At 47.0% G+C, this 23,958-nt stretch overlaps 2 protein-coding genes across 2 annotated transcripts; both read left to right on the top strand.

Moving 5' to 3' along the window:
- The first annotated feature begins 236 nt into the window (after positions 1-236).
- Positions 237-5,221, top strand: tm4sf5 (transmembrane 4 L six family member 5). The gene is made up of 5 exons (XM_036549100.1): positions 237-724; positions 2,169-2,249; positions 2,875-3,023; positions 3,927-4,116; positions 5,159-5,221. The coding sequence occupies exons 1-5, from the start codon at positions 551-553 to the stop codon at positions 5,174-5,176; spliced, it is 612 nt and encodes a 203-aa protein (XP_036404993.1). The 5' UTR covers positions 237-550; the 3' UTR covers positions 5,177-5,221.
- Positions 5,222-16,534: 11,313 nt separating this feature from the next.
- si:ch211-237l4.6 (uncharacterized protein LOC446130 homolog) lies at positions 16,535-23,691 on the top strand. The gene is made up of 3 exons (XM_036549034.1): positions 16,535-16,696; positions 22,729-22,827; positions 23,159-23,691. Exons 2-3 carry the CDS (start codon positions 22,743-22,745, stop codon positions 23,326-23,328), a joined length of 255 nt encoding a protein of 84 aa, XP_036404927.1. The 5' UTR covers positions 16,535-16,696; positions 22,729-22,742; the 3' UTR covers positions 23,329-23,691.
- The last annotated feature ends 267 nt before the right edge of the window (positions 23,692-23,958 follow it).

Here is a 23,958-nt window from a genome sequence, read left to right as displayed (position 1 = left end):
GTGTCGGCGCACACGCCCATTTCGGATCGATCGGTTCCGCGGTGGTGACACTGTCGTCCTATCACCAAACAGCGCTGGCTCAGAAAACCCCCTCCCCACCCCCACCCCCACCCCCGCCCTCTCCACTGTGCAAACGAACCATAAATGGCTCCTGTATCTGCAGGGTACATCGACACAGGTATCAAAGGGCATCCCTGTGTTCTGTGTGATTCAGTCTGTACGCTGGACAACGACTGGCCAAGCGCTCACTGGGAAGGAGAGGCTGGAGAGCGAGAGCACAGGAGGAAGGAACCAGATGAAAAGGCAGGCGTTTTGGTCAACACTCCTTTGATTTTTGTATATTCGTAGCAAATGTTTTTAAAAAATTACTCATAGAGGACAAACCAAACAATTCAGGATACCAAAGGCTCAGTGTCAACTATTTTTGTGTGACGACCGTCGACAGCATCCTCCGCTCGACCGCCGTAACGTCGTAACGTGTGACCGTAGTCACGTCTGTCGGTTCCTGCGGTCCTCTCTGTGACTGTACTGCCGTTCCAGCGGACCCACGATGTGCTGCACAGGAAAGTGCGCCCGGCTCATAGGCCTGATTCTGCTGCCCTCGGCCTTTGCCTGCATGATCTCCAACCTACTGCTGTTCTTCCCCAACGCGGAGCAGCTGGAGAGTGACCAGATCTCACTGCAGGTCTGGCTCATGGGAGGCCTCATCGGAGGGGGGCTTTTTGTGAGTACTGCGCCCGTCTCCCCCTCCCACACGCCATCCCACCTGACACCACAGCTGACCTCTGACCTCTGGGGTTTTGGGGAGTGGGTGAGGTGACCTGAGATAATTGTGCTGAAAATTGGTCTGGATGAAAGCGTCTACCAAAAGAATGTAATGTCTCTTGTGTTGCATGAGAGCAAAGGACACTATAGACATGTTTGTTTGTGGCTTTTCTGCCTGACAGAGAATCAGTTGCCAGTGATGCAGCCCTGTCAGCTGTGCACATTTCTTAAATGTCTCCAGTGGAAGAATTCCTTCTCTGTGATGCAATTTTAAAAAGAGCAAAGAGAAAGTGCATGAAGGCTGCATTTTCACATACAACACCTCCTTCCTCCTTTTAACCACCTTCCTCTTTTTAACAATCAACACTACTTTTCATGGACTGAGTTCCTGCCATTTCCTACCAGGATGTGACATGCTTAAGGGCCTGAGAGCTCCATGGGGTTCACTGCAGCTCTGGAGTGGATTCCTTCTGCTGCTGTTTTGTATCCTGGGTTTCCTCTGCATGGGTGTAGACCACACTGCTATAACGGCTGATTATTCCAGGGATCACGCTATAATGTCCTCTCTGAGCACTTCCTGCATCTAATGTACCTTTGTGTCTGTTCAAGTGTGTGTTATCATATGTACATAAGCGCATCCGCGGATATGCGTGTGTGTGTGTGCATGTGTGCCCCTTTGCCCATTTACCTGTGTGTGCATGTGGCCCCTTATCTAATCGTTTTTAATTCCTGAATTATTAAGTTCCAAAGTGCAAGGACACACACTCCCACACAGATGGACACACATGCACACAGACACACGCGTGCGCGTGCACACACACACACACACACACACACATACACTCCCACACAGATGGACACACATGCACACAGACACACGCGTGCACACACACACACACACACACACACACATACACTCCCACACAGATGGACACACATGCACACAGACACACGCGTGCACACACACGTACACAAACACATGCACACACACATGCGCACACACACACACACACACACACACATACACTCCCACACAGATGGACACACATGCACACACACACTCACCTACACAAACACATGCACACGCACACACACACACATGCACACACACACACACGCACACACACACTCCAGGGGTATGCATGCCTCCACCTTTTCTGGAGGAAGGACAAAGTGCTGTCAGAATGAGGCTGTTTAAACCACACTTTAGAGCCTCCAGGGACAGGGGCTGCGCATTGGGACTTCGCTTTTTTATGTAAGAGATGGCAAAAATGAAAATAAGAGGCATTTAAGACATTGCCCACAAAAAGGGACTTTTCCCTGCAACTGCAGTCTGTCCAAAGGTGTTTGGAGCTTTGCCACTGGGCGATATTAGAATTATGGGATGTCTCTCTCCTTTTCAGATGCTGTGTCCCAGCTGCTCTGCTATTAGAGCAGGGGGAAAGGGTTGCTGTGGAACTGGTTGCTGCGGAAACCGTTGCCGGGTGAGTTGAGTTTTGCAGTTTTTGGGGCTTGACAAAAACAAGATGAACTCCTACATTTCCTCTCTCTCCGTGTCTGTACGGGCTGTAGAAGAGGGACTGGAAGCAGCCTGATTGAGTTCATTGTGATACAGGACACATACAATACACAGACTTAACAGTTTTTGGCTGATCAAGGAGCTTTATCTGTCTCTCTTTCTCTCTTACACATACACACATGCACACACACACACAGCGTTACATCTGTCACAGTAACACACAATGACTAATAGATTAATGGCAGGGAGAACTTTACAATACCGCTGTCTTCCTTTTCAATACATGGATACATGGAAAATTTATTTTAACCTCCAACATGTAACTGAATGTCTTAATTCGGTTTAAACAAACTCTAGGCCTCGACTGCTCACAGTGTCAATGATTTAACAGCACTCTGCTGTCACCTTGTGGTTGTTATTCTTACTACGTTATACGTTGGGTGAAAATAAACTGCGCCAGTAGACCTACTTTAATTATGTACGTGGATGCTGTGGACTGCGAGTCTCACATGCTGAACACACAAGGTGAGTACTTCTGTGTGAATACAGTGTAACGGACACGTTGTGCATGTGTGTGTACCCGGTGATAGATGCTGAATTCGGTGTTCTCCTCCGCGTTTGGTGTGGTGGGAGCGATCTATTGCACGAGCGTCGCGTCAGCAGGCCTGGCCATCGGCCCCAAATGTCGGATCAATCCAGACGAGTGGGCCTACCCGTTCGAAGATCTTGAAGCCACCAAGTAAACCTGGCTGCCTACCTCACAGTACACTCTGTTCTGCAGCTTATTCAGCTCAATTCCTTTCCTCTCCCTAACAGACATTTCGTTCATCATATAAATCACACACGATGTTTAAAACACTATAATTTAAACACCAGCCTATGATGTCAAATTATTGGCTCCATTGTGTAGGCATGTGTGTGTAGGCACTTGATTTTGTTTTGGAGACGACGATACCAAAGTACACCTGCACTACTCCCTATTACCAGCAGATGGCAAACTTGCACTGAGACATAGAGACTCACACTGCCGTGCAGTTAACCTGCTGTTGTGCGTCAGGTTCAGGTAAAGCCTGGCGCTCTGATGACTTCACACCATAATAATATTGATGCAGCATTAAAAGCACGTCATCAGCTGTAAGCAGGACCTCACGTGTAGGCCTCCATGCTCCAGTAGTGCAGTTTGGGTGCAACTTAACACCAACTATGTAGATGCAGCACACACTGAAATGCTGAATGGTATCAGCATTGTCACTCTCCCTCTCTTCCTGACTGACAGCTTCTCCCTCCTCTTGAGACCTTTCCAAATCTCTACCAACTCCCCTTCTTCTTTGTAACCCTTTTACCAGGTCCCTTCTCCCTCCTCTTCAGACCTTTTAAAACTCTGTACCAGGCCCGGCGCCAGGACAAAAATACAGATGGGTGCAATTACAACTGCAATCCACAAGGGGGCACAAAAAGTCATATTAGAAAACAAACATAATAAACACTATGAAGACATTGGGATAGAAGGAGACAACTGGGGTGCACTGAGGTTCGTCTGGCGCCCCATAGCGCCAGGCCTGCTCTGTACCATCTCCCTTTCCCTTGCTTTCCATGCCTTTCGAACCCCTTCCCAACCCCGCCTCCCTCTGGTTCCCCTCAGCGGGACGGGGTACCTGATGGATAAGAGCCTGTGGAGCTTGTGCGAGTATCCGAAGGACATCGTGCTGTGGCACATCGTGCTGTTCTCCATCATGCTGTGCCTGGGGCTCCTGCAGATGGCGCTGTGCGGCCTGCAGGTCATCAACGGCTGCCTGGGCTGCCTGTGCGGGGACTGCCGCGACAGCAAGGAGGTGAGCGAACGTCCCCGCAACGCTGCCGCAACGCTGCAGCAACACCCTGTCTCAACCCTGGGATAAGTGCCCCCCCCCCCCATGATTACAACACATTTCAACATACAGCGTCTACTGACCCCTGATGGTCTATTGGGACTGGGTCTTTTGGGTCCGGGTTTGGCAACATTTGGCAACACTTAAGGCGACATTACTTGATCAGAATCAGTGCCTGCGTGGCCTTCGTTACAGAGGTTTGGCTGACACTCTCGCTTTGATTGGGGGAGGGCTGAGAGGGTGAAACTGCCCTTCAGACGCCCTTTTGTCCTGGAAAACACAAAGGTGAACCGTATCGGCTAATGTACAGCATCAGTTTGAAACGCCGCGGAATTTAATCAGTAAAGGATCTACGCAGTTCTAAGCAGGGTCTAAAGAAAGAAAATCAATGTTAAGTTGAAGATTAATCCTGGGTTTAGTGAGCAGTTGAACATACAGTGCAGCTCCTGTACCAAAGTCTGCTCCCCTGTATCATTATCGGCCTGCTTGGCATTATCTGTGGGGTATTAGCGGATAGTCTTGTCATGCAGCTCACACTACACGCAGCAAGAATTCCTCAGCTACTGAAGTAACAGAACACAAATCTGGAAATTGGTGGTTATAATCTGAGGATGTGTGAAAGGACTCGCTTTGTGGCAGTGTTTCCCACTATGGCACTTCATTTAAAGGATGGGACAAATGATCTGGTATCTGTGTGACTACTTGCCCAACCTTGCTGAATGAATTTTTGGTTTCTCCGTATAAGAGTGTCTGCCAAATTAATAAATGTGAATAATGTAAGGTTGTTATGCTTAAGTATCCAGCTGGGATTTTAACTTGAAACCCTCTGGTGGTGGATCCATCTCACTAACCACTGCTTCAGAGTTACAGTTTGATACATGAAAGTTGTGGCGATACATCATTACATGTTTTTTTTAGGGAATTTACTCTTTTACCCGCTGTTTGTCAGGGAACTGAGGTGGTTTTTACAAGGAGATGGCTTAATTTTCTATTCTTTTTTTTTCAGGATGACGGTGGATTGTAAGAGAAAGCAGAGGAGCAGAAAATGTCCAGAACATGATTTCCGTTATCCGAAAACAAAGGCCTCTGACAGCCCTTCTCCACTAGAGGGCGCTCATATACACAGCGCAGATGGTTTTTGAAGGTTTTGTTGTTTTTGTACTTGTAAGCTGCAGTCTTCTTTTACCTAGAACTGGGAAAAGTATTTGATCTGACAGGAATTCACTTTTGTGAAAGGTGTGTATGTGTGTTGGGGACTTGTGCTTGAATTTTTCTTAATCATTGCAGAATGTTTTTCTGTCCTTGGTTTCTTGTACCCTTTTGTTTCTGGTATTTTTTTTTCATTTCACTACATTGAATTTCTCTTTATTTTTAACGCACTGAGTTCTCTGGTGATAAACATTCCAGTCATTCAGAGTCAGTATCCTGTCACTAAAATCATAATTCTGCTTTAGAAAATAAGAATCATTTATCTATACTATTTATTTTCTTTTTTATTTTAGATTTGTTATAAATATAACCAAATCACTAATGGAAAAAAAGTAAAACTGCTTCACAAAATCTTAATAAATAAAAAATTTTAAAAAATAAAAATAAAACTATGAGTTTCATCCAGATGGGACGGTCTGTTATTTTATTTTTTCATTCATTTCATAACTCAAACAATTCTCATAACACTGCAGCCTTGTGACAGTCAGACATGTCAGAAGCAAAGCTGAGAAAGTAAAACATGTTAAAACAATATGTGTTAAAATACAGAAGTATAATAATAATAAAATTATGAAAATATTGGAATACATCAAGAATTAGTCAAAATATACATGATGTTTATGCAATTGTAACATATATTATTTCTTCAACAATAAATCCATGCAACATTACTGAAAAGTGCCTGTTTGGCACATATTTAAAAATTTCCCCTGCGCTTTTGGAGCTCATGTTTTACCACACACTCTTGCACACGCATTGACACACACACCTACACGAATACATACATTCACAGTGAAAAAGCAATGCTTTAGAGCAGTTTATGGGTTTTTTTTTTTGGGGTATTTTTGAAAAATGATTCCGGTTCGGATGACTGAAAGTTTCCCAGCCTGAGCAGTCTGTCTTCAGGAGAGAGCACACAGCCACCCAGCGACAGGGAACCCAGCACTTCCTGTCTTACGAAACTTGACCTCGGTGCAGCTTTAAGGCTTACCGTTACCATGGAAACGCCAGAGAATCACTCCGCATTCGCACAATGAAAAAAACAAGGAGATTCAAAGAGCTGAAGCACAGGGGGAGGGAGGGGGGGGGAAACAAGGCCCCCTGCTGGACACTCTCAGCATAACAAGATCTGACCTGGCCACAGTCAGCAGACCCCAGGGGGGGGCACTACAAAGGCACAGGAAGAGGAGTACAGAAAAATGCATAAATAAGTCCAGTGGGGGGTTATAAGAGACAGAGAAATGTATTCACAGCTGTCTGTGTGTCTACAGCTGGAGGCAACAGGAAATGCCCCTGTACCTGACCAATCACATAAAAAACTGTAAGAGGCCAGCTAGAACCAACCAATCATGTATCGGACACAGAAAAGGGGCTGAATGAAAGAATCACCCGGCTCTTGCCAACAGCCAATGCTCTGTGACAGGCCTTTCAGAGTGCTGGCCGGAATCCAATACCCAGAGCTGAGCCAATATCTATGTACAGGTCAGAGGATTAAGGCTCCCCCGGTGGACACTGTAAGAACTGCAGCTGTAACAACTGAAGGTCTCCAGTGCCGTAGTGTCAGCCAGGGCTAAGCTAATACTCCTTTGGCCAAATCCCTTCATGGTTTTGTTACCTAATGTCAAAGATAAACAGTCTCTTAGTTCCTTCAGTGTATAAATACATAGACTATCCGGGGTAAACAACCCAGCCCACTGATAAAGAATACCAGGCATTCTTCAGCCATAACAGGAGAGATTCCCTGCCACAGCCAGCCACAAGCAAGCAGTACCCCCTGTGCACCCCACTGTCTGCACACATGCACGCACACACACACACACACACACACACACACACACACACACACACACACACACACACACACACACACACACACACACACCTGCAGTGCCCCACCTCTCAGACATGTTGATAGTGTCAGGGAGTGGAGCGCAGCTTCAGGGCTTTGGCTGGGTCCCTGCCTGCAGGCCAGGACCAGGGGGAAAGATACAGGGGTAAAGAAACGCTAAACGGATGACAAAGAGAGAGAGAGAAGTGTGAACTGTGGAGCTGAGTCAGGGCAAGTACACCCCCCACCCCCCACCCCCACTTTCTCTCTCAGCAGAGTGCTCCCATTCAGTCGCTATTACAAACGCCCCCCCCAGCCCCCTGGGACAGAAAAGCACAGACACACAATGGAACCAAGCTGGAGCCAGCCGGTCCACACAGCACAAACAGTCTGATCACCAGAGCCGGTCTGTACAGTACAAACAGTCCCCTCTCCACAGCCAGTCCAAACCGCACAGACAGTCCCCCTCGGGAGGTCCGGTCGGTCCCACAAAGCTGGGTCTGAGATGAACAGCTCTACTGTGACACAAAGACCAGAGCCACAAATTCAGGCCTTCTCAATGCCTCTGCTCTACTTTTCCTGTCAAAACAGCAAACTAAAATTACATGAAATACATTATCATAACCATAATTCAAACTAAAAATCTACTGCCCCAATTCCTGAACAGAATTAGCTGCCTGCCTGCGTGTTTTTTTTGTCATTACCATCATTTTGCAGATGCTCTAATACAGAGCAATTTACATAGGTTACAGTTTTACCCATTTATACAGCTGGATATTCACTGAGGCAATTGTGAGTTAAGTACCTTGCCCAAGGGTACAACAGCAGTGCCCCAGTGCGGAATTAAACCAGCAACCTTTTGGTTACAAGCTCTGCTCCTTACCACTACACCACACTGCTGCACTTTCTACGCCACTAAGTCAGACTCAAATTCAAATTCCAACCCAGATACGGCCTGAACTGAACACGCAGAGCCAATGATTCCGCAGTCATCACTCCACCTTGCATTTGACAGTTTGATTAATCACCCGTCACTGTAAAAACGAACCTTAACCTAAATAAAACACAGACCCAAATGGTTCACAACAAAAGCCTGAATAATGAACACAAACTACTTAGTCTGAGCTTTTGGGAGGCTGGAATGTAAATGTGGTCAGCTGCCCCGGCACCACAGCGACCGTGACCAACTGTCGCTGCCATGACGCTCTGTTGTCCTGTTTACTGAATCTCCTCACACTTTTGTGTGTGCGTCTGGGTGCGTGCGAGGGGACAGAGGACACTGAGAAGTAACAAATGTTTAATATTAGTTTGCGAGTGACCAGGAGGAAGTGGGGGGTGCGGAGGGAGAGAGGGAAGGAGCAGGAGAATGAAGGGGGGGCGGGGTGGATGTGCTTCTCGAACAGAAACCAGTCAAAAGCGACTTGAACTGGTCTGCCCCAGAAATCTGCCTCAAACACAGGGCCTGCTCCCGGTGCACGTTGGTGTAGGGGTGGAGGCGTCTGAGGAAATCATAAACACATTCCCCGAATGTCACTCGGCTACAGCAGGAGCAGGGAAGACACCTCACACGCAATGCTAACCTTCACACAGCTGGCAAAAATGATTCAGACACTAATACATCAGCATCATCATCAAACACCGTCCTGGAGCCGGTCCGCCGTTCATACACACCTGATCAAAGATCACGGCCTGCACTAACCCCATCGAACATCAAAACTACAAAGAAAACCAAGGCATTATGAGACTGCTGAAATGATCACGCTCGCTTTCAAAAGGGCAAACGAAAAGTATATCCTGTCATATTCTGTCAAGTGGACTTACTCAGTCTCTCCCTCCCTGGGTATGTGTGTGCGTGTGTGTCTGGGTTTGTACGCAGGTGTATGTGTATATGCTGGGTTGATAATGTTTGAATCTGTCATTGTTTGTTTTTTTTTACTTTTTAGAAAAATACAAGTACTTGCATGTGCATCTGCAATTTTACTGTACTTCAAGCACTGTGAAGCACAAAACGGTTTCATTTAAATGAAATTGTTGAAGTAACTACCAGTAAGCGGAAAAAAAAAGAAATTCCCTTCAGTAAATACAAAGCACTATGAATGGATATGTAAAAATATTACTCATCTTTATAGGGCCATGTTTTGTAAGCTGTTATTTCCTTTCCGTTGATAATTTTGACCTGCTTTGTCATTTCTCACTCCCTGTGTGCTACTTAAACCAACACTGTTCTTAGCCAAAGTCATCTGACTTCCGTCATTGACTGAATAACTGAAATGGCAAAGATTCACAGGGGGGATGAGTTCCTGTCATGGACTTTGAAAGCATGTTGATTGGTCTCTGGGTGGTGGGTGACCTCACAATGCCAGTGGGCACCATCAGCCAATAGGCTGTTAGCTGTAGCAGAGCCCCCTGTCAGGCCTGGTTTAGAGGGGCCCCACACTTCATCCATTCCAGAGCAGAAGCGGAACAGGTTAATCACTGAGCTCATAAGTGCATCATCGGTCTGACAAACATGCTTCCTGAGGCCTGATAGTCCATCTCATGTAGGCTGGACACTTCTGTTCAGCCCTGGACCAAAAGTTACCCCCACCAGTGAGGCCTAACCATAGATACAGATAAAGAGAACAAAGAATCACTCTTTTTGTAAATGAATGATTGTGGTAAGTGTGAGCCTTTTATAATATTATAGCACTGACTTTTGGACATCTGTACAATTTGTACTCATACGGGCAACATTGAATCTTTGCAAAAATCTATGAATCTGTATCTCATTCAGCCATAAGGCCTATCAGACATTAAGCTCTGAGGAATTTATACTTGAAAAAAAACTTTGGTCAAGACCATCTTTGATTAGAATATCTGAGAGGGACAGCAAAAACAGAACAACAACAGTAAATGAACGAGCCACATGTAAAGACAACCGTTTCTAATGCATTTTGACCTTGGTGGCCTTCAGATGAGGAGGCCTTTAATCGGTGGAAATTTCCAAAATACACCAATAAATCCCTGGAGGAAGGAGAGCCTCCCATAAAAGTTTGGAGGGTGCAGGTGGGGGGTGTGTCTGTGGGGAGGGGTGGGGATGTAGGGGGTGAAGGCCTGATCAGAGCCTGATCACCTATCAAAGTCCCACATTAATGACAATGGTGAGTTAATAAGCAACCAGCTGGTGAGATTACACAAAGACAATGCCCTAGATTACGACAGGCCCATCGTCCTTTACCCAGATACGTCAAGAGATGAGAGAGAGTGAGGGACAGAGAGAGAGAGAGGATGACAGACAGAGATAGAAGTGAGGGGGGGGGGAGAGAGAGAGAGAGAGAGAGAGAGACGGAAAGACAGAGATAGAGAGAGGAAGGGAGGGATGGAGGGAGGGAAGATGACAGACAGATAGAGGGAGTGAGGGAGGGGGAGAGAGAGAGAGAGAGAGAGACAGGATGACACAGATATTGAGTGAGAGATGGAGGGAGGGAGGGAGAGGGGAGAGAGAGAGATATTTAGCAGAGGTGGATCCTGGTCATGGAGAAAAGGTAACATAAGAAATCATGGTTAGCCAGTGGGATACAGGTGAGGTTGAGAAGGAGATTGCATGTTCTTCTACACTGTGAGGAATGCCCCAGTTTTAACAAACAACTCTTTAATATGATTGCAAGCTCCCTCCCCTTTTCCGAAACTGAATTAACAACCACCGTTAGTTTTCCTGAGAGAAGGAAGGACAAATAGCCCCCGCCAGCTTAAGGGACACTGAATGGGTTGACGACAGGACACCACATGTCCCTGAATAACCTTAATAAAACAATAATATATGAATTATTATTATATTCATATATTAATATAATCATTGTGAAAAGAATATTATTAAGAAGATATTTATTAACAAACGTAGTTATTGTTCTGATTATAATTTTTATTATTGTTGTTTCCATTCATGTTAATGAATAATCCACGGTATATTTTTTCATTTCTTATCTATTTGTGTTATCTCCATATTTGCTTTGGCAATACTTTACAATGTGTAATCATGCCAATGAATTAACCTTAATTGGAATGAAAGAGAGAGAAAGAAGTAGACAGAGAAAGACAGAGTGAAATGGCTGTTTCAGTCCCTACAACATACACAATTTGATATCTACACAGTTACACTTTTTGATGGTTTTGAGTTTTGCTGTTTTTACGACCTTGTGAAAGGAGTCCCTGTGAATATTCCAGCTTTGCTTTCCTTCAGAGAATGCCTCAGCATTCACGGTCAGAGCCTCCGCCTGGCACAGCGGATCTGTCCTCTGGGAAGCCAGGGACCGCTGCTTCTTAGACAGGAAGTGTGTGGACCAAACTGCAACACAAGCTGTTGCTTACTCGTGTTCCGCAGTGTGGACGCATAGTGGTGGAAAACGGAAATTGGTACAAGGAGGATGAGGGTTCGAACCCGGGCCGGCTGTGTCCTTGAGCGAGACCATTAACCTGAATTGCATCTGTAAATACAGATGGGCAGTGTATACATTGTAATCAGCATAAGTCACTGTGGATAAGGGCGTTTGCTTGGCTGATTAATGTTACAGGGTAATGCTGCCCGCAGGGTGCCAGAGTTGCACAGTGCTCCATGTGGACAGAGGCCTTGTGGTTCAAAGAAAGCTCTCTTTTGCGCATTACATTAAAATACATTACTGTCATTTAGCAGATGCTCTTATCCAGAGCAACTTACATTGGTTACAGTTTTATCCATTTATACAGCTGGGTATTTACTGAGGCAATTATGGGTTTAGCACCTTATCCAGGGGGACAACAGCAGCGCCCCAGCAGGGGATCAAACCACTAGCCCTGCTTCTTCCCGCTACACCATAAGGCATCAGTATTATATGTTGCATAAATTAACTACAAAAGCATCACCAAGAGTTAAGCTGCCTGCCTGTGTGCGGGGTGAGTGTTTCCCGGCTCAGAGGTAAAGTTTAAATAGCAACCTGGAGATCTAATATTGACTAACTCTTTGCTCGCTGGTCCAGAGTCCATGGAAGCGGAGGGGGGGAGACAGAAAGGGGGGAGTGAGACAGAGAGAGAGAGAGAGAGGGAGAGAGAGACTGGAAATAGGCATGCACTGGAGGACACATACACAGGCAGACAAACAGACAGCCAGATGGACAGACAGAGATCGAGGCAGACAGAGGTGGAGATGAGACACCGGCAGATAGCGGAAGACTTCCAGGCTGTGCTGGCCTGGCTGGGGGGCCGGGAGAGGTGCCTGCTGGTGGGAGACTGTGGGCCCGAGGGGGTCGCTGGGGAGGAGACTGGGGGCAAGAGTGGCACCCAGAGAAAGAACTGCCACGGTGGAATGGGACCCAACCAGCACAACAGGTGGGCCCGAACGTACAAGCTGAGGGTTCTGGCCCAGGATCTGTTCCTCTCGTTGCCTGCACACGATGGAAGAGAAGAGGGGACAGGCAAACGGGAGAAGACAGAGAAGGTGGGGGAGGGGAGTGTGGGAGGAGGAGATACGGTGCACCAGGGAGAGAGGGGCCAGGACACAGAATGGGAGAGAGGACAGAGGGCTGATGGGGATGCCCAAGTGAGCGAGAGCTGCGTGAAGTTTTCCCACAACGGAGCCACCTCAGGGGGTGGGCCTCCCCAGACCAGGGACTCGCCTGAGGACTGCCCAGGCATGGTACCACCTCTATCTGTCAGCATCCTAACCACGGCTGGGCTGGGTGGTGAATCAGCAGCAGTGGCAGCCTGCAGTGGGGTGTGTGAGGTTAGTGCTGATGGTTCTGCGGAGAGATTCTCCCACTGCCAACCCCTTCAGAAAGGGCGCCAGCATGTTCTGCCTGATGATGTTGCCGTGAAGGATGGGATCCAACCGGAAACAGAGATTGTTTCAAACATTCCACAGGGCAGACACAGAGAAGTGAGTCTGAGGAGGAGAGAGACAAAGGAGGATGGAATTACAGGCAGCCTTAGAGAACCTCAAGCTCTGGAGGGAGAAGTCAGTGTAGACGGGTCTGATGGTCTCCCTCAGGCAGAAACGTCTTCCTCACCTCCTGGACTTGAGGGGTGCAAGCTGACTGGATCCAAGCACAGTGCCCCTTTACCAGAGGTAGAACATACAGAACGCACCCAAACCTGCTGCACTGAGGAGGAGGAGGGTGCCACCACCCTGGACGCCACAGGCCCCCCCGCCCGAAACCCAAAACTGACCCAGCTGGAGGAGGACAATGGTCCAAGTCCAGGGGCGTGCCAATCTGAGCACAAACCTAAAACAGAGCCGGAACCAGAGTCCAGTCCAGAACCTAGACCTGTGCCTGGACCAACTTCGGATAAACATAACCCCAGCCAGAAAGCCCGACCCAAATCACCCCGACGTGAGCGAGGAGGATGCCTCCTGTTGCCTCGGAGGCTGGACTACTCTCTGGTTCTGTTCGTGTTTGGACCGGGCTTGGAGAGGCAGCGATCGGGAAAGAGGTACCTCACCGAGATCCTCCAGGACGTCCAAGCCAGGACGCGCAGAGCGGACCCCGTGGCGCTGGGGGTCATCTTCTGCCCGGGGGGGCGGACAGAATCAGAGGGGGACGGAAGGGGGTCCTCTCTCCTCCTGGCCCAAACTGTGCATGAGGTGTTCTGGCCACAGAGTCCCAGGACCTTAGAGCTGGCCTGGCCGTACATCCCCCACAGCCCTGAGAGCGTGCATGAGCTAAAGAGGGGAATCTGCCTCGCTGTGCGGAACAGAGAGACAGGTGAGCTGGGAGGAATCCTCTGCACTACCGATACCTTTAACCCAGTATTCTTTCTCCTCTTCCTGTTCCTAGTATTGGAATCTGATACGCATACACGGTTGGGTTAGCAGAGGACGGGATATTATGTTACAGTCATTTAGCAGACGCTCTTATCCAGATTTTAAATAGATTACAGTTTTATGCATTTATTCTCCTGGATATTTACTGAGGCAATTGTGGAGTAATTGCTTTGCCCATGAATACAACAGTGGTGCCCCAGTTTGGAACTGAACCCGCAGCCCTGCTCCTTGCCACTACACCACACTGCTGTGTGATATGATTCTGTCTGTACTTTGTGGCTACGCTCTCCTCGCCACACAACATCTCATTCAGCTGCATTTTAGCATACGGATAACGGAGGGTTAACACATTTTTTATTATAGCTATCACAGTTGTCATTGAAATATCAGCAGTTAAATTGGCTGTGCTTTGATTGGCTATCGGATGTCACATGTAGCACAGAGCGCAGGGGTCACACTGAAGTGTGCAGTGAGTGAAGGCACACAGCAGAGCTGATTACATCTGCTCCACCAATAGCTTCATTAATAGAGACACTAAAAAACACGTTGTGAAATAATACGAGCCACCTGTCAGTTTCTTGGAAATGCAGTTGTGAAAATCTGTGCTCTCGCCAGAGCCACATCTCTGTATCACAGCATCTGCCAAATGACCCATAGCTTCATATCACTGTGTTTCTCCGCTTATTTGCTATCAAACCTGGATAATTACAAGTTGAATGGTCGCCATGGTCACCCGAGCGTAGCTGGCGCTCGCCGCTGCCTGGTTCCGCGTACTGCTCGGCTCGGAGCAGGTAGAGCGAGGTTTCTCAGAAGCGGAGCTCAAACCTGGAGCACTGCGTATGAGTCAGGGGATGGGTGTGTGTGTGATCCGAGACGCGCTTCTGAGAAGTGTTTACATGACTCCCACCGCAGAAAAAAAGTTATGATGTCGCTTAAAGACGCAGGCTTCTGCGTAAACCAGAGTGCCGCGTGTCTGCAGGAAACTGGCGTCAGCGTTGAGCTAAAGACCCCGACAGACAGGATGAGAGTTTCGCGACCAAACGTCACCAGGACCTCCGTGGGCTACAGACCCCTTGCAGGAGCCTGCCCTCTCCTGATGGGGGTGCTATTCCTCATCCTCATGCACACAGCAGGTGGGGATAGACGGGCTGATTGACTGGGGACCTCAGTGTGAGAGCTGGGCACTGACAGTGCAGTGGGAGGATGCAACTGGGTACCCGGGGGGGGGGGGGGGGGGGGGGGGGGGGGATTGGGAGGGTCTGATCAGGTCTGGGGTAACTGAGCTGACAGTCCCCAAACCTGCCTCACCTTTCCCCCAGGAGTTCCTGCACCCGTTTGGGTGTCAGGCAGACGGTCAGCCTTTCACAGCTTGGGACATCCAAGCCACACTGACCCCCGATTAATCCAGCAGGATATTTCCTTTCACGGCTTTACTCTCTCATTCATTCACTCATCGGCCTGTTCAGTCACCCCACTACATTACACTTGCTTAGTGGATGCTCCTAACCAGAGTGACTTGTATTTCTTGCAGTTTTTACATGCTAGTCATACAGATTCTTACAGGTGGACATTTACTGGATTAAACACAAGTGTACAACAGTGGTGCCCCACTGCTGAATCAGACTGGCAGCCTTTGTGTTAAAAGCGCTGCTCCAAACCGCTCCATCTTCTCTTTTTTACCTTCGATTCATCAACAGTGTGGAAATTCACTGGGTGCTTTTTCTTAATCTGGCTGAGCCTGCATGCTGGGCTGGGTCCTCTCAATTCTGTTACAAAGGGTCAGGCGACCTTAAAGTCTGTCTGAGTGAAGAGAGGCAGAACGGTGTGACAATGAGATAATGCTGTATTGCTACAACACCGGTGGAATGTTATGAGCATGTCATATTTTGAGTACACCCCTCGGAGCAGGCTACACAGCTCAAGGCCTGTGTCATAGCTGCGATCAGATGGAAATGTGCACCTGTTTTGCAAGGCATCGGTTGTGTTAAACATGATAACTGAAACAAGACAGATCTGGGGAAAATTACATTTTATTCATCATGTTAAAATTGTGTATTATAACGTTATGTCATTTGCAGGTCAACAATCATTAAAAAAAAACCCTGACAAACACCTACTGTTGTGTCAAACAGGGAGGCTAGATGTGAAAGTAATGAAAGAGGGTGAGAAACGACATCTATTAAAGTTTCCCAGTGTCACACCAGACTGGTAATTTGTTAGCTGCTTTCTATGAACTCCATAACACAACTACAGTAAGGATCCCAACCCATGCTGTAAGAAAGGCTTCTGTCTGCCAACACCCTAGTTTGTGTGTGAAAACTTCCAGAACATGCAATTACGCAATACTATACGCCTGCTGTTCAAAAGAGTAAATTTCAAGGAGTCATTCTTTTTTTTCCTCTCCTTTGGCAGCCTGCCAGGAACTGAGGACAGAGAGAGAGAGAGAGAGAGAGAGAGAGAGAGAGAGAGAGAGAGAGAGAGGGAGAGAGAGAGGGAGGGAGAGGGAAGTGGAGAGAGAAGGGGGCGTGGCGCGTGGCAGCGCTCCAGAGATTAGCTATTTAAAGCTAAAGCGCTCCACGCGCCAGTAAAATCTTTCCATGTTGTCATTGCACATACGGACCGTGCGCTCACGCCCGCTCGCATCCAGGTTGCGACCAGGGTAGCTAGAGGGAGGACCGATACATCGGGAAGGACGCTGTTCAAGCTGGCTAACCCACGGCACCCCAGAAGCAAAAGTAAGAGATTAGACGGCAGTTTAACAGGAGCAACAGGGTGAATAAGGACTCAAACCAAAATAAGCACACTATATCGACATATTCCGTCGTGATTTGCTGTATTCTGCAACAGGTACGTTTTCAATAGTTCTTCATGAACTTTTTAATATTTGTGTCCGTGCTAAAGATATGTAAAGCGCACAAAAATTATTGAGTGCTGCAATAACTACAAGACTTGTAACTACTGCACTTGTTCGCTTCTCAGTAAATTAAGACTACGCAGTGTTATAAATAATAAAAAATAGCGGAATCTTTTCGGAGTGAGGAGTTCAGGCTGGTGGGACATTGGTGATGGAGGGTACTTGAAGTCTGCGAAAGTAGCTTGCTTTTGGGACTCAGCTGAATGAGCGCTCGCGACTGCTCACTGGGATGTGCGTTCCGCTATATGTTCGAAGGTGGGTGTGCGAATACACAGCGAATGCAACACGGAATAACACCAAACCACGATTACAGAGGCAAGCTATTGATTCTAAATCGAGTGTATAACCACTTGATCTTGAATGTAACCTAACGCTGATGCTCCGTCTCGTCATGCTAATAATAGTCTTCAACGAGGCTTTCTTTCTCAAGGTAAATGCCCTATTTTTGACACTCGCCAAGGGTGCATTAAGAATTGAGGATTTCTCGCTTCCAAGTAGAGATTGATCCACTTTGCTCTCTAACTCCAGATTATCTCTGGCACGGCCCATTTTATATAACGCACGATTCAGGGAAAAGGCAGAGGCCGTGGCGTTTCAGCTGTCCGCACCCTAGTCTTTTACAGCAGAGTACACTCAATGAAATACCTGTTACTGCTGTCGCTATATAGGTCAATATTGTGCAAAGAGCCGCTGTGTTTTCAACAACAGAATTTATACGTGTTTCATTGCACGTTTGCTGACTTGTGTGTGGGGGCGCGTGCGTGGGCTAATGTACAGTATTTTCGTGGGTGTGTGAGTGTATGGATATGGATTTAATTCTTCATGCCAGTCAATTTGCTCATCCTGATCTGCGCACTTACGGCGCCTTTAGTGCGGGGTTGTCGGGGGAGTTCCAAGAAGGTGTGCAAGAAAGAAAATATTTTTATTCAGTGCAGTTTTGGACCAGCGACAAGCAAGTACGACCACTTCTCATTTCTAGTTTTTTTTTTTTTTTTTTTTGCAGATTTTGTTCTAATGTTAAGTTGACTGCTTAACTCAATAGCGGTCGCGCAAACGTGTATAGTTTATTTTCATCCATGACACAACCGATATGTGAAGTTAAATGGTACATTTCAGAAATTACTTTAAAATACCGAAGAAAATGTCAACCTTCTTAGCGAATTAATTTAGTGCTTAGTCTCCTGTACACCCACAGTACTATTATCCAACTTATTGAAAACTGCTGTAGCTGAGCCTCGGCAGACGGCCAATAAAGCGTTGCGTCTTTCCAGTAGAGTAGGTACACATCTCATGTTGCGATGCAACATTTGAAATACATTTTTCAGCTGCCGCCCCGCACCCACATCCTCAACCAAGTTCCATCCTGGAATGGACTGTGCAGTTTATGAAATTAACTCTTCCCCCAAATAATAATGCATCATATCGTTGCCAACACTTCAAGGGCACAAGGGGTTGTTAAAAATATAAACAATTTACTAACAACGTGCAACACACTCGTCCGACTGAAGAGTGAAATTAATTTTGTAGTCTCCAGAAAAAGTGCTACATCTAAAAAGGCTGGGTACACGGAGTGGTGTATGGTAAATTAATGAAAAGCCGACGTCCTCTGTGAAGCTGATGGGCGAATGCTAGGCATGTTTAACTAAGAACTTTCCCTGGGTTTTGTCCCCCCCCTCCTGTCCAATGCTTCCTCTCATGGCGGAGGAGCGCTCTACTGCCGTAGTCTTAAGGATTTTGGGATTGTACGGCCACTCCTGTGTTTGAGATGCTAGTAGATGGCTAATGTGGTAAGGCTAATGTCACAAAAAAGAAAATCTAAACCTTGACGGAGAGGCGAAAATACTCCATGAAAAATGACAAACAACAGAATCCTTACACCCCAATAATGATAGTAATCGGTCTACAGGTTAATAGGAACGATCTAGGTGTCCTATCTTTCTCAGTGGACTCCCAAAGAAAACAGATGGATGCAGGTTGGATACTTAAAAAAGCAAAACAATTCAGCAGGGACTCCATGCGTCCACTCATTACCAGCAAATCCAAAGGGGAGACAATGCAGTGCACTTCAGAAAGGAGCTGTGTGACAGAATTTACCGTCACTCCTTTCGGTTTACATTCAATTCCTTCAGCACCAGAGCCCCTGACAGAAAGCCCAAGGGGGTGGGGTGTGCGGAGGGGCGGGGGGTGGGAGAGCGAAGGCAGCACTAAGCCAAGGAGATTTTTTTTTTCTAGTGTCCCTGAGAGAGAAATATAGTGCTATCTATAGTGACTGGCTTGGGAGAAGTTTTTGGAGGGGTGGGGTGCATGAGTATGTGCCAGTGGGACACGCCATGTCTCTATTTGAACTGGCCAGGCGCCCAGCTATGAGGACGATATGATCTCACAGCGGGCACGGTACCGCATGTTCGCACCAGGGTGAGGGGTGGGCATGGAAATAGTAAGTGGGGTGTTGGGTGAAGTGGCTTTGGAGAGGAGTTGTAATATCTCACCAGCCCTCAAAGAATAAATGGGCTCGCACACCACATTCTTCAACAGTGCACTCAGTTGCCATAGTTTCTTTTAGCTGCCTCACAGCTCCTTTTCTGGAGCCGATCAAATTATGACTGCTTGGAATCAATTTTACGCCGAGATGTGGACATGAGGGAAATTACATATATGCAGATTTATTTTCTTTGTAATTTTTTTTGGTAGTAAGTCAGCTAAATGCCCAATACGATGAAATGGATAAACCATAAAATGATCAAAAATCCTTCATTTGAAACCAAAAGATGTGGTTTGCTTGAAAGGCTATGCATGCATTTTTTTTGTAAAAAAAATGTTTTCAACAACTTAGTCAATGATGAATGATTGGCTCACCTTTGACCGGGGTGAGGGTTCCAGTAAATTTTGATGAATTTTGAGAAGGGGTAAATGTTAGGCAGCCAGATGGACAAAAGTTCCAAACTCCTAGTTTTTTCAACCCTTGCAAACCTAAAAAAAAATCATTGGCAATCAGTCAGGCACATTGGAGCTCACAAACTAACTGTGGGAAACTGGATCCTGCCTAATGGCACAGTCTCTTATGGAAGTCTGTATGCTATCTGAGATGCTTAAATAAGCACTGCAACACAAAAATAACATTAATCTGCACCACACAAACCCCACCCCCTTCCACCATTTGAAAGAAACAAACAACAACAACAAAAAAGCCCTAAAACACCCCAGATAGCTGTCTGAGGTCGAGCCATTCCTTTTCTTTCTTTTGGGTTTGTGTGAGGCGTTGTTTTTTCTGCTTTGGCCCAGACACTGACTATGTGGCATTGGCTGCTGGACGCAGTCAAACGCACTGTAGTCAGCACTAGAGGAGTTACCGACCCAGGCCTGAAATTCCTCACCGCTGTCCTGACCACCTATTCACAGGGGCATGTGGGGAAGGGGTGGGGGGAGACATTCATACACAAACCTTTTATTCTTGCCCTGCCGCTCTGGAGCACGGAAACAAAAAAAAAAAAAAAAAACACACACTGCACAATGCGTGGTGTACGTGAGCTGGGTGTTCTCCCTTCCCCGCCTCCCTCCCTCGAAGTACTCTCATACTGCAAAACACCTCTCAGCCCGTTTCAGCTTTCAGAAATAGCTGCAGAGGCAAGCGCTCGCATTCTTGACGTGCGGTAACTACATGTTAAGGCATATTTAAGCTTTATCAGTGCCCCTTGTGATGAGAATAAATGAAACTGTTTTTGTTCCGCAGGGACAGGACACATGTTGAGTATGAAACAGACAGGTGTCTCGCTGTGTGAAGCCGGTTGAGACTAAAATTTTATGATCTGTTGAGATCTGCTTATCACTCAGTTTATCACAATATTAATCACAGTTCAATTCCCAGTTCAAATCCCAGAATCCCTTATTTTCCCTGAGCCCAAACGGATTCCTAATCCAGGAGCTGGAAAACCAGGGGACAGGTGGAAAGACCATTTCACCTCTGGCACTGAGTGCTCCTGCAGCTGGTAAAACATGGAGTCGTCCTCCGCGGAACTCCAGTGGAACCGGAGTCTTGTTGTTAATCCTTGAGTACTTTCTCTGAGCAGTGGCTCAAAGGGGATCAGACCTGCTGCTCGTGAATGATATGACCTGACCGATGGCACAGAAGACAAAGCGGTCGCGTTGCGGTCAGCGGGTGGCAGTTTTGCGGTTTCCGGTCTGAGCGTGACCGCAGCTGTTGAAAGTGTGTTGGAGTGTGCAGTGCTACAGTAGAAGCTGAATTTCTGTGTAAAGATTGTTTTTCCAGTAGGGGGACTATTGTAGCGGTTGTGTCTTGGTCAATCATAGTGGCGGATACATTCTGGTCATAGAGTGCATTCTTAGAGTTTTGACAGATGCCTACGTGCATAAGAAAAGATGAAGTAAAACGCATTATACACAGAAGACCATGTGAAGAGATACAATGAAGAACACATTCATGGCAGTGTTTCCAAAGGGAGGTGGAAAATTGTTGCTGTTACTCAAAGCAACTCATGGCAGTAGTTTCATCTGACCAAGCAAAGAGTAGAGTAGACAGAGTAGAAAAAAAAAAGTATCCTCCAACCAAGATGCAGCGAAACTCAGAAACGGGTTCAGGAGGGCGAGTGCAAGTGGCAGGCAGCTCATTTGAGGTGGACCCAAATAGATTAGAACATCCTCATTAGAAAAAGATAAACAAACAAAGCATTTAGACAGCCCAGCGTGATTACTGGATGTCAAAAAGAATTTGGGTTATGACTCAGTAACGCTCAGAGGGCAAAGCTGGCCAGCCTCAGAACTGCGCCACACCGTCAGCATAATTCCACACGCGGCTCCGAGTGTTTATGAACGCTCATAAACAAATGACGTCCCTTACAGGATTAGGTAATGGGATATGGAGTGCATCGCATTGTTCTGCCACGCCCACAGATGCAGCTTAACACGACATTGAACTATTTGTGCCGCAGACTGGAACTAATTTGATTAAAACCCTAACTCCACGGCCAGACAGGGATCCAGCTAAGCATGGTCATGATTCCACACTTTGACATGGACACGGAAAGCAGTTACCAGCACTATTCCTTTAAACATGAATCAGATTCTTTCCGCTCCATTCTCCATCTGGTGGGGGCAAGTGGTAGCCAGGATGGTTTTCAATTCACTGAGATGCTTTCGTTTTCTTAAGTGAGGCATTTGATTTGTGGCTTTCCGATAAGCGGCTGTTTGTATATATTTGCTGGACTGTAAATTGGTAACGAATGGATCATGCCAGACCAGCAGCTCCTCGTTATGACACGCAGTGATCTGCTTACTTGCCAGTTTTCCCCAAGGTGGAAAGAGGAAAAAAAAACTTCCATGGAAAATGATATCACGTGAGAATTATACTAAGCTGACAGTTAAAGTTAACAGGTCTGTTTTCTACAGGAAGAGGCAGCTATGTCTTCTAATTACAAACCATAGATTGCAGTCTACTTCGCCTCAAAACCATAAAAACAATAATTTTATGCTGCTGAAAAACAACCAGTTTGTTTTACAGCTGTGCCGACTAGGAAAGTATTTAGTTTTCACGGCTCCCATTAACCTCGTGTTTAAATGTGTACAACCACAGATATGACATGCTGTATGCTAACAGTGCTTTCCACTGTCTCTCTTTTCCTCCTCATCTCTCCTACTTTCTTCCACACCTCTTTCCTCTACATCTATCCCACCCTTTCACATCACATCTTCTGTTCCCTTCCCTCTATACCTGCCTCTGATCATCACTCCTTCCTCTTCATTCACCTCCTCCATGTCTGCCCCCTGCTGTCCTCTCATTTCCATTCCCTCCATTTCATTCCTCTCTCCCTTCATTCCTCTCCCTCTCTCTGTCTCCAGCCTCTCCTGTGTCCATGGGTGTGAAGGTGCTGCAGTGTTTTCCCTGGTACAGGCGCTGCAAAGAGAGGGGCAAGGGCAGGCAGTGCCCCCAAGAGGCAGGTAAGAGCACTGCAGGCGGTGGAGATAAAAGGGGAAATGGCGGTGGCTGTGATGGGGGGAAGGGATCTGTAGGGGTAACGCCCCACCCTGAGGGTCAGCTGAAAGTGTAACATGCAAAGTTAGACAAGCAACCATGTAAGACTTAAAACAAGCTGTACAACTTTTTTAAAATTCAAATTTGAGTAATTCAGCCAGAGGGTAGAATTAAAACCACAAACCCACAAGAATAACTGATCTGAACTATTGCAGTAACAAAAGTTTTTTTTTTTTTTTTCCTTTTCCCATTTCCTGTTTGGCTTTCTCCACATCTCTCCACCCGCCCCCGCCCCAGTGTCGTCCGATGAGGTTCAGCCCCGCCTCTCCTCCACGGCCTCCTGGGGGAGTGAGGGGGAAAGTGGGAGCAGCGTGGGGGGGTCCCAGGTCTACTTCTCCCACAAGGCCCGTGTCTCCTTCCGACACCAGATGGACAGCAACATCAACGCCATCGACGCCACCTACTAACCCTGCACCCCTCCCCACCAGGCCCTGAAAAGGACGTTTAGATAAGTTAAGCGACAACGGGAGGAAGAACGTGAGGAAGAGGAGAGGGGGAGAAAAGGAAAGAAGAGGTGGAGGGAAAAGGAGTACTGTTTACGTCATTACCAACAAGTGCATTTCATCCCTTTGAGATGATCTTTTTTTCTCTGTCCAGTTACCATCTTTCCTGTTCAACGTTTAGAGTTGGCCTCTTGTTTCTTGCGTGAGCTTATGGTGCTACATGCACGCGGATGAGCTGGTCTGTGGAAACGCCGCGGTCAATGCGCGGTTTAGCCTGTTAGCAGTTTCCCTTCCCTAGTACCTCAAGCGAGCAGAGCCACGGACAGACTCCATCTTGACATCTGAGTGCGTACGGTTGTGTGCAGCTTACTTACGCACCTAAAATATTCAGCCATGCAGGCATTAAAAATAGCAGCTTTGACCTAAATTAACTTTAATGGCTCAGATGTTTCAGCAGCCTTGTCTCAGTGTAGGCATCGATGACCTAAAGAGAAGAAGGGGCCCTGGGAAACACAAGAAGTAGCTGCTTGGAACTGTTCCTCTCAAGGGTTTGTTTTTTTTTCCATCTGGTTTAAAAGGTATGACAATGTTTTC

Source organism: Megalops cyprinoides, chromosome 16 (genome assembly GCF_013368585.1).
Source record: "Megalops cyprinoides isolate fMegCyp1 chromosome 16, fMegCyp1.pri, whole genome shotgun sequence".
Classification (NCBI taxonomy): Eukaryota; Metazoa; Chordata; class Actinopteri; order Elopiformes; family Megalopidae; genus Megalops; species Megalops cyprinoides.
The sequence above is the reverse complement of the archived record's forward strand: the minus strand, read 5'-3'. Positions and strand labels throughout refer to the sequence as shown.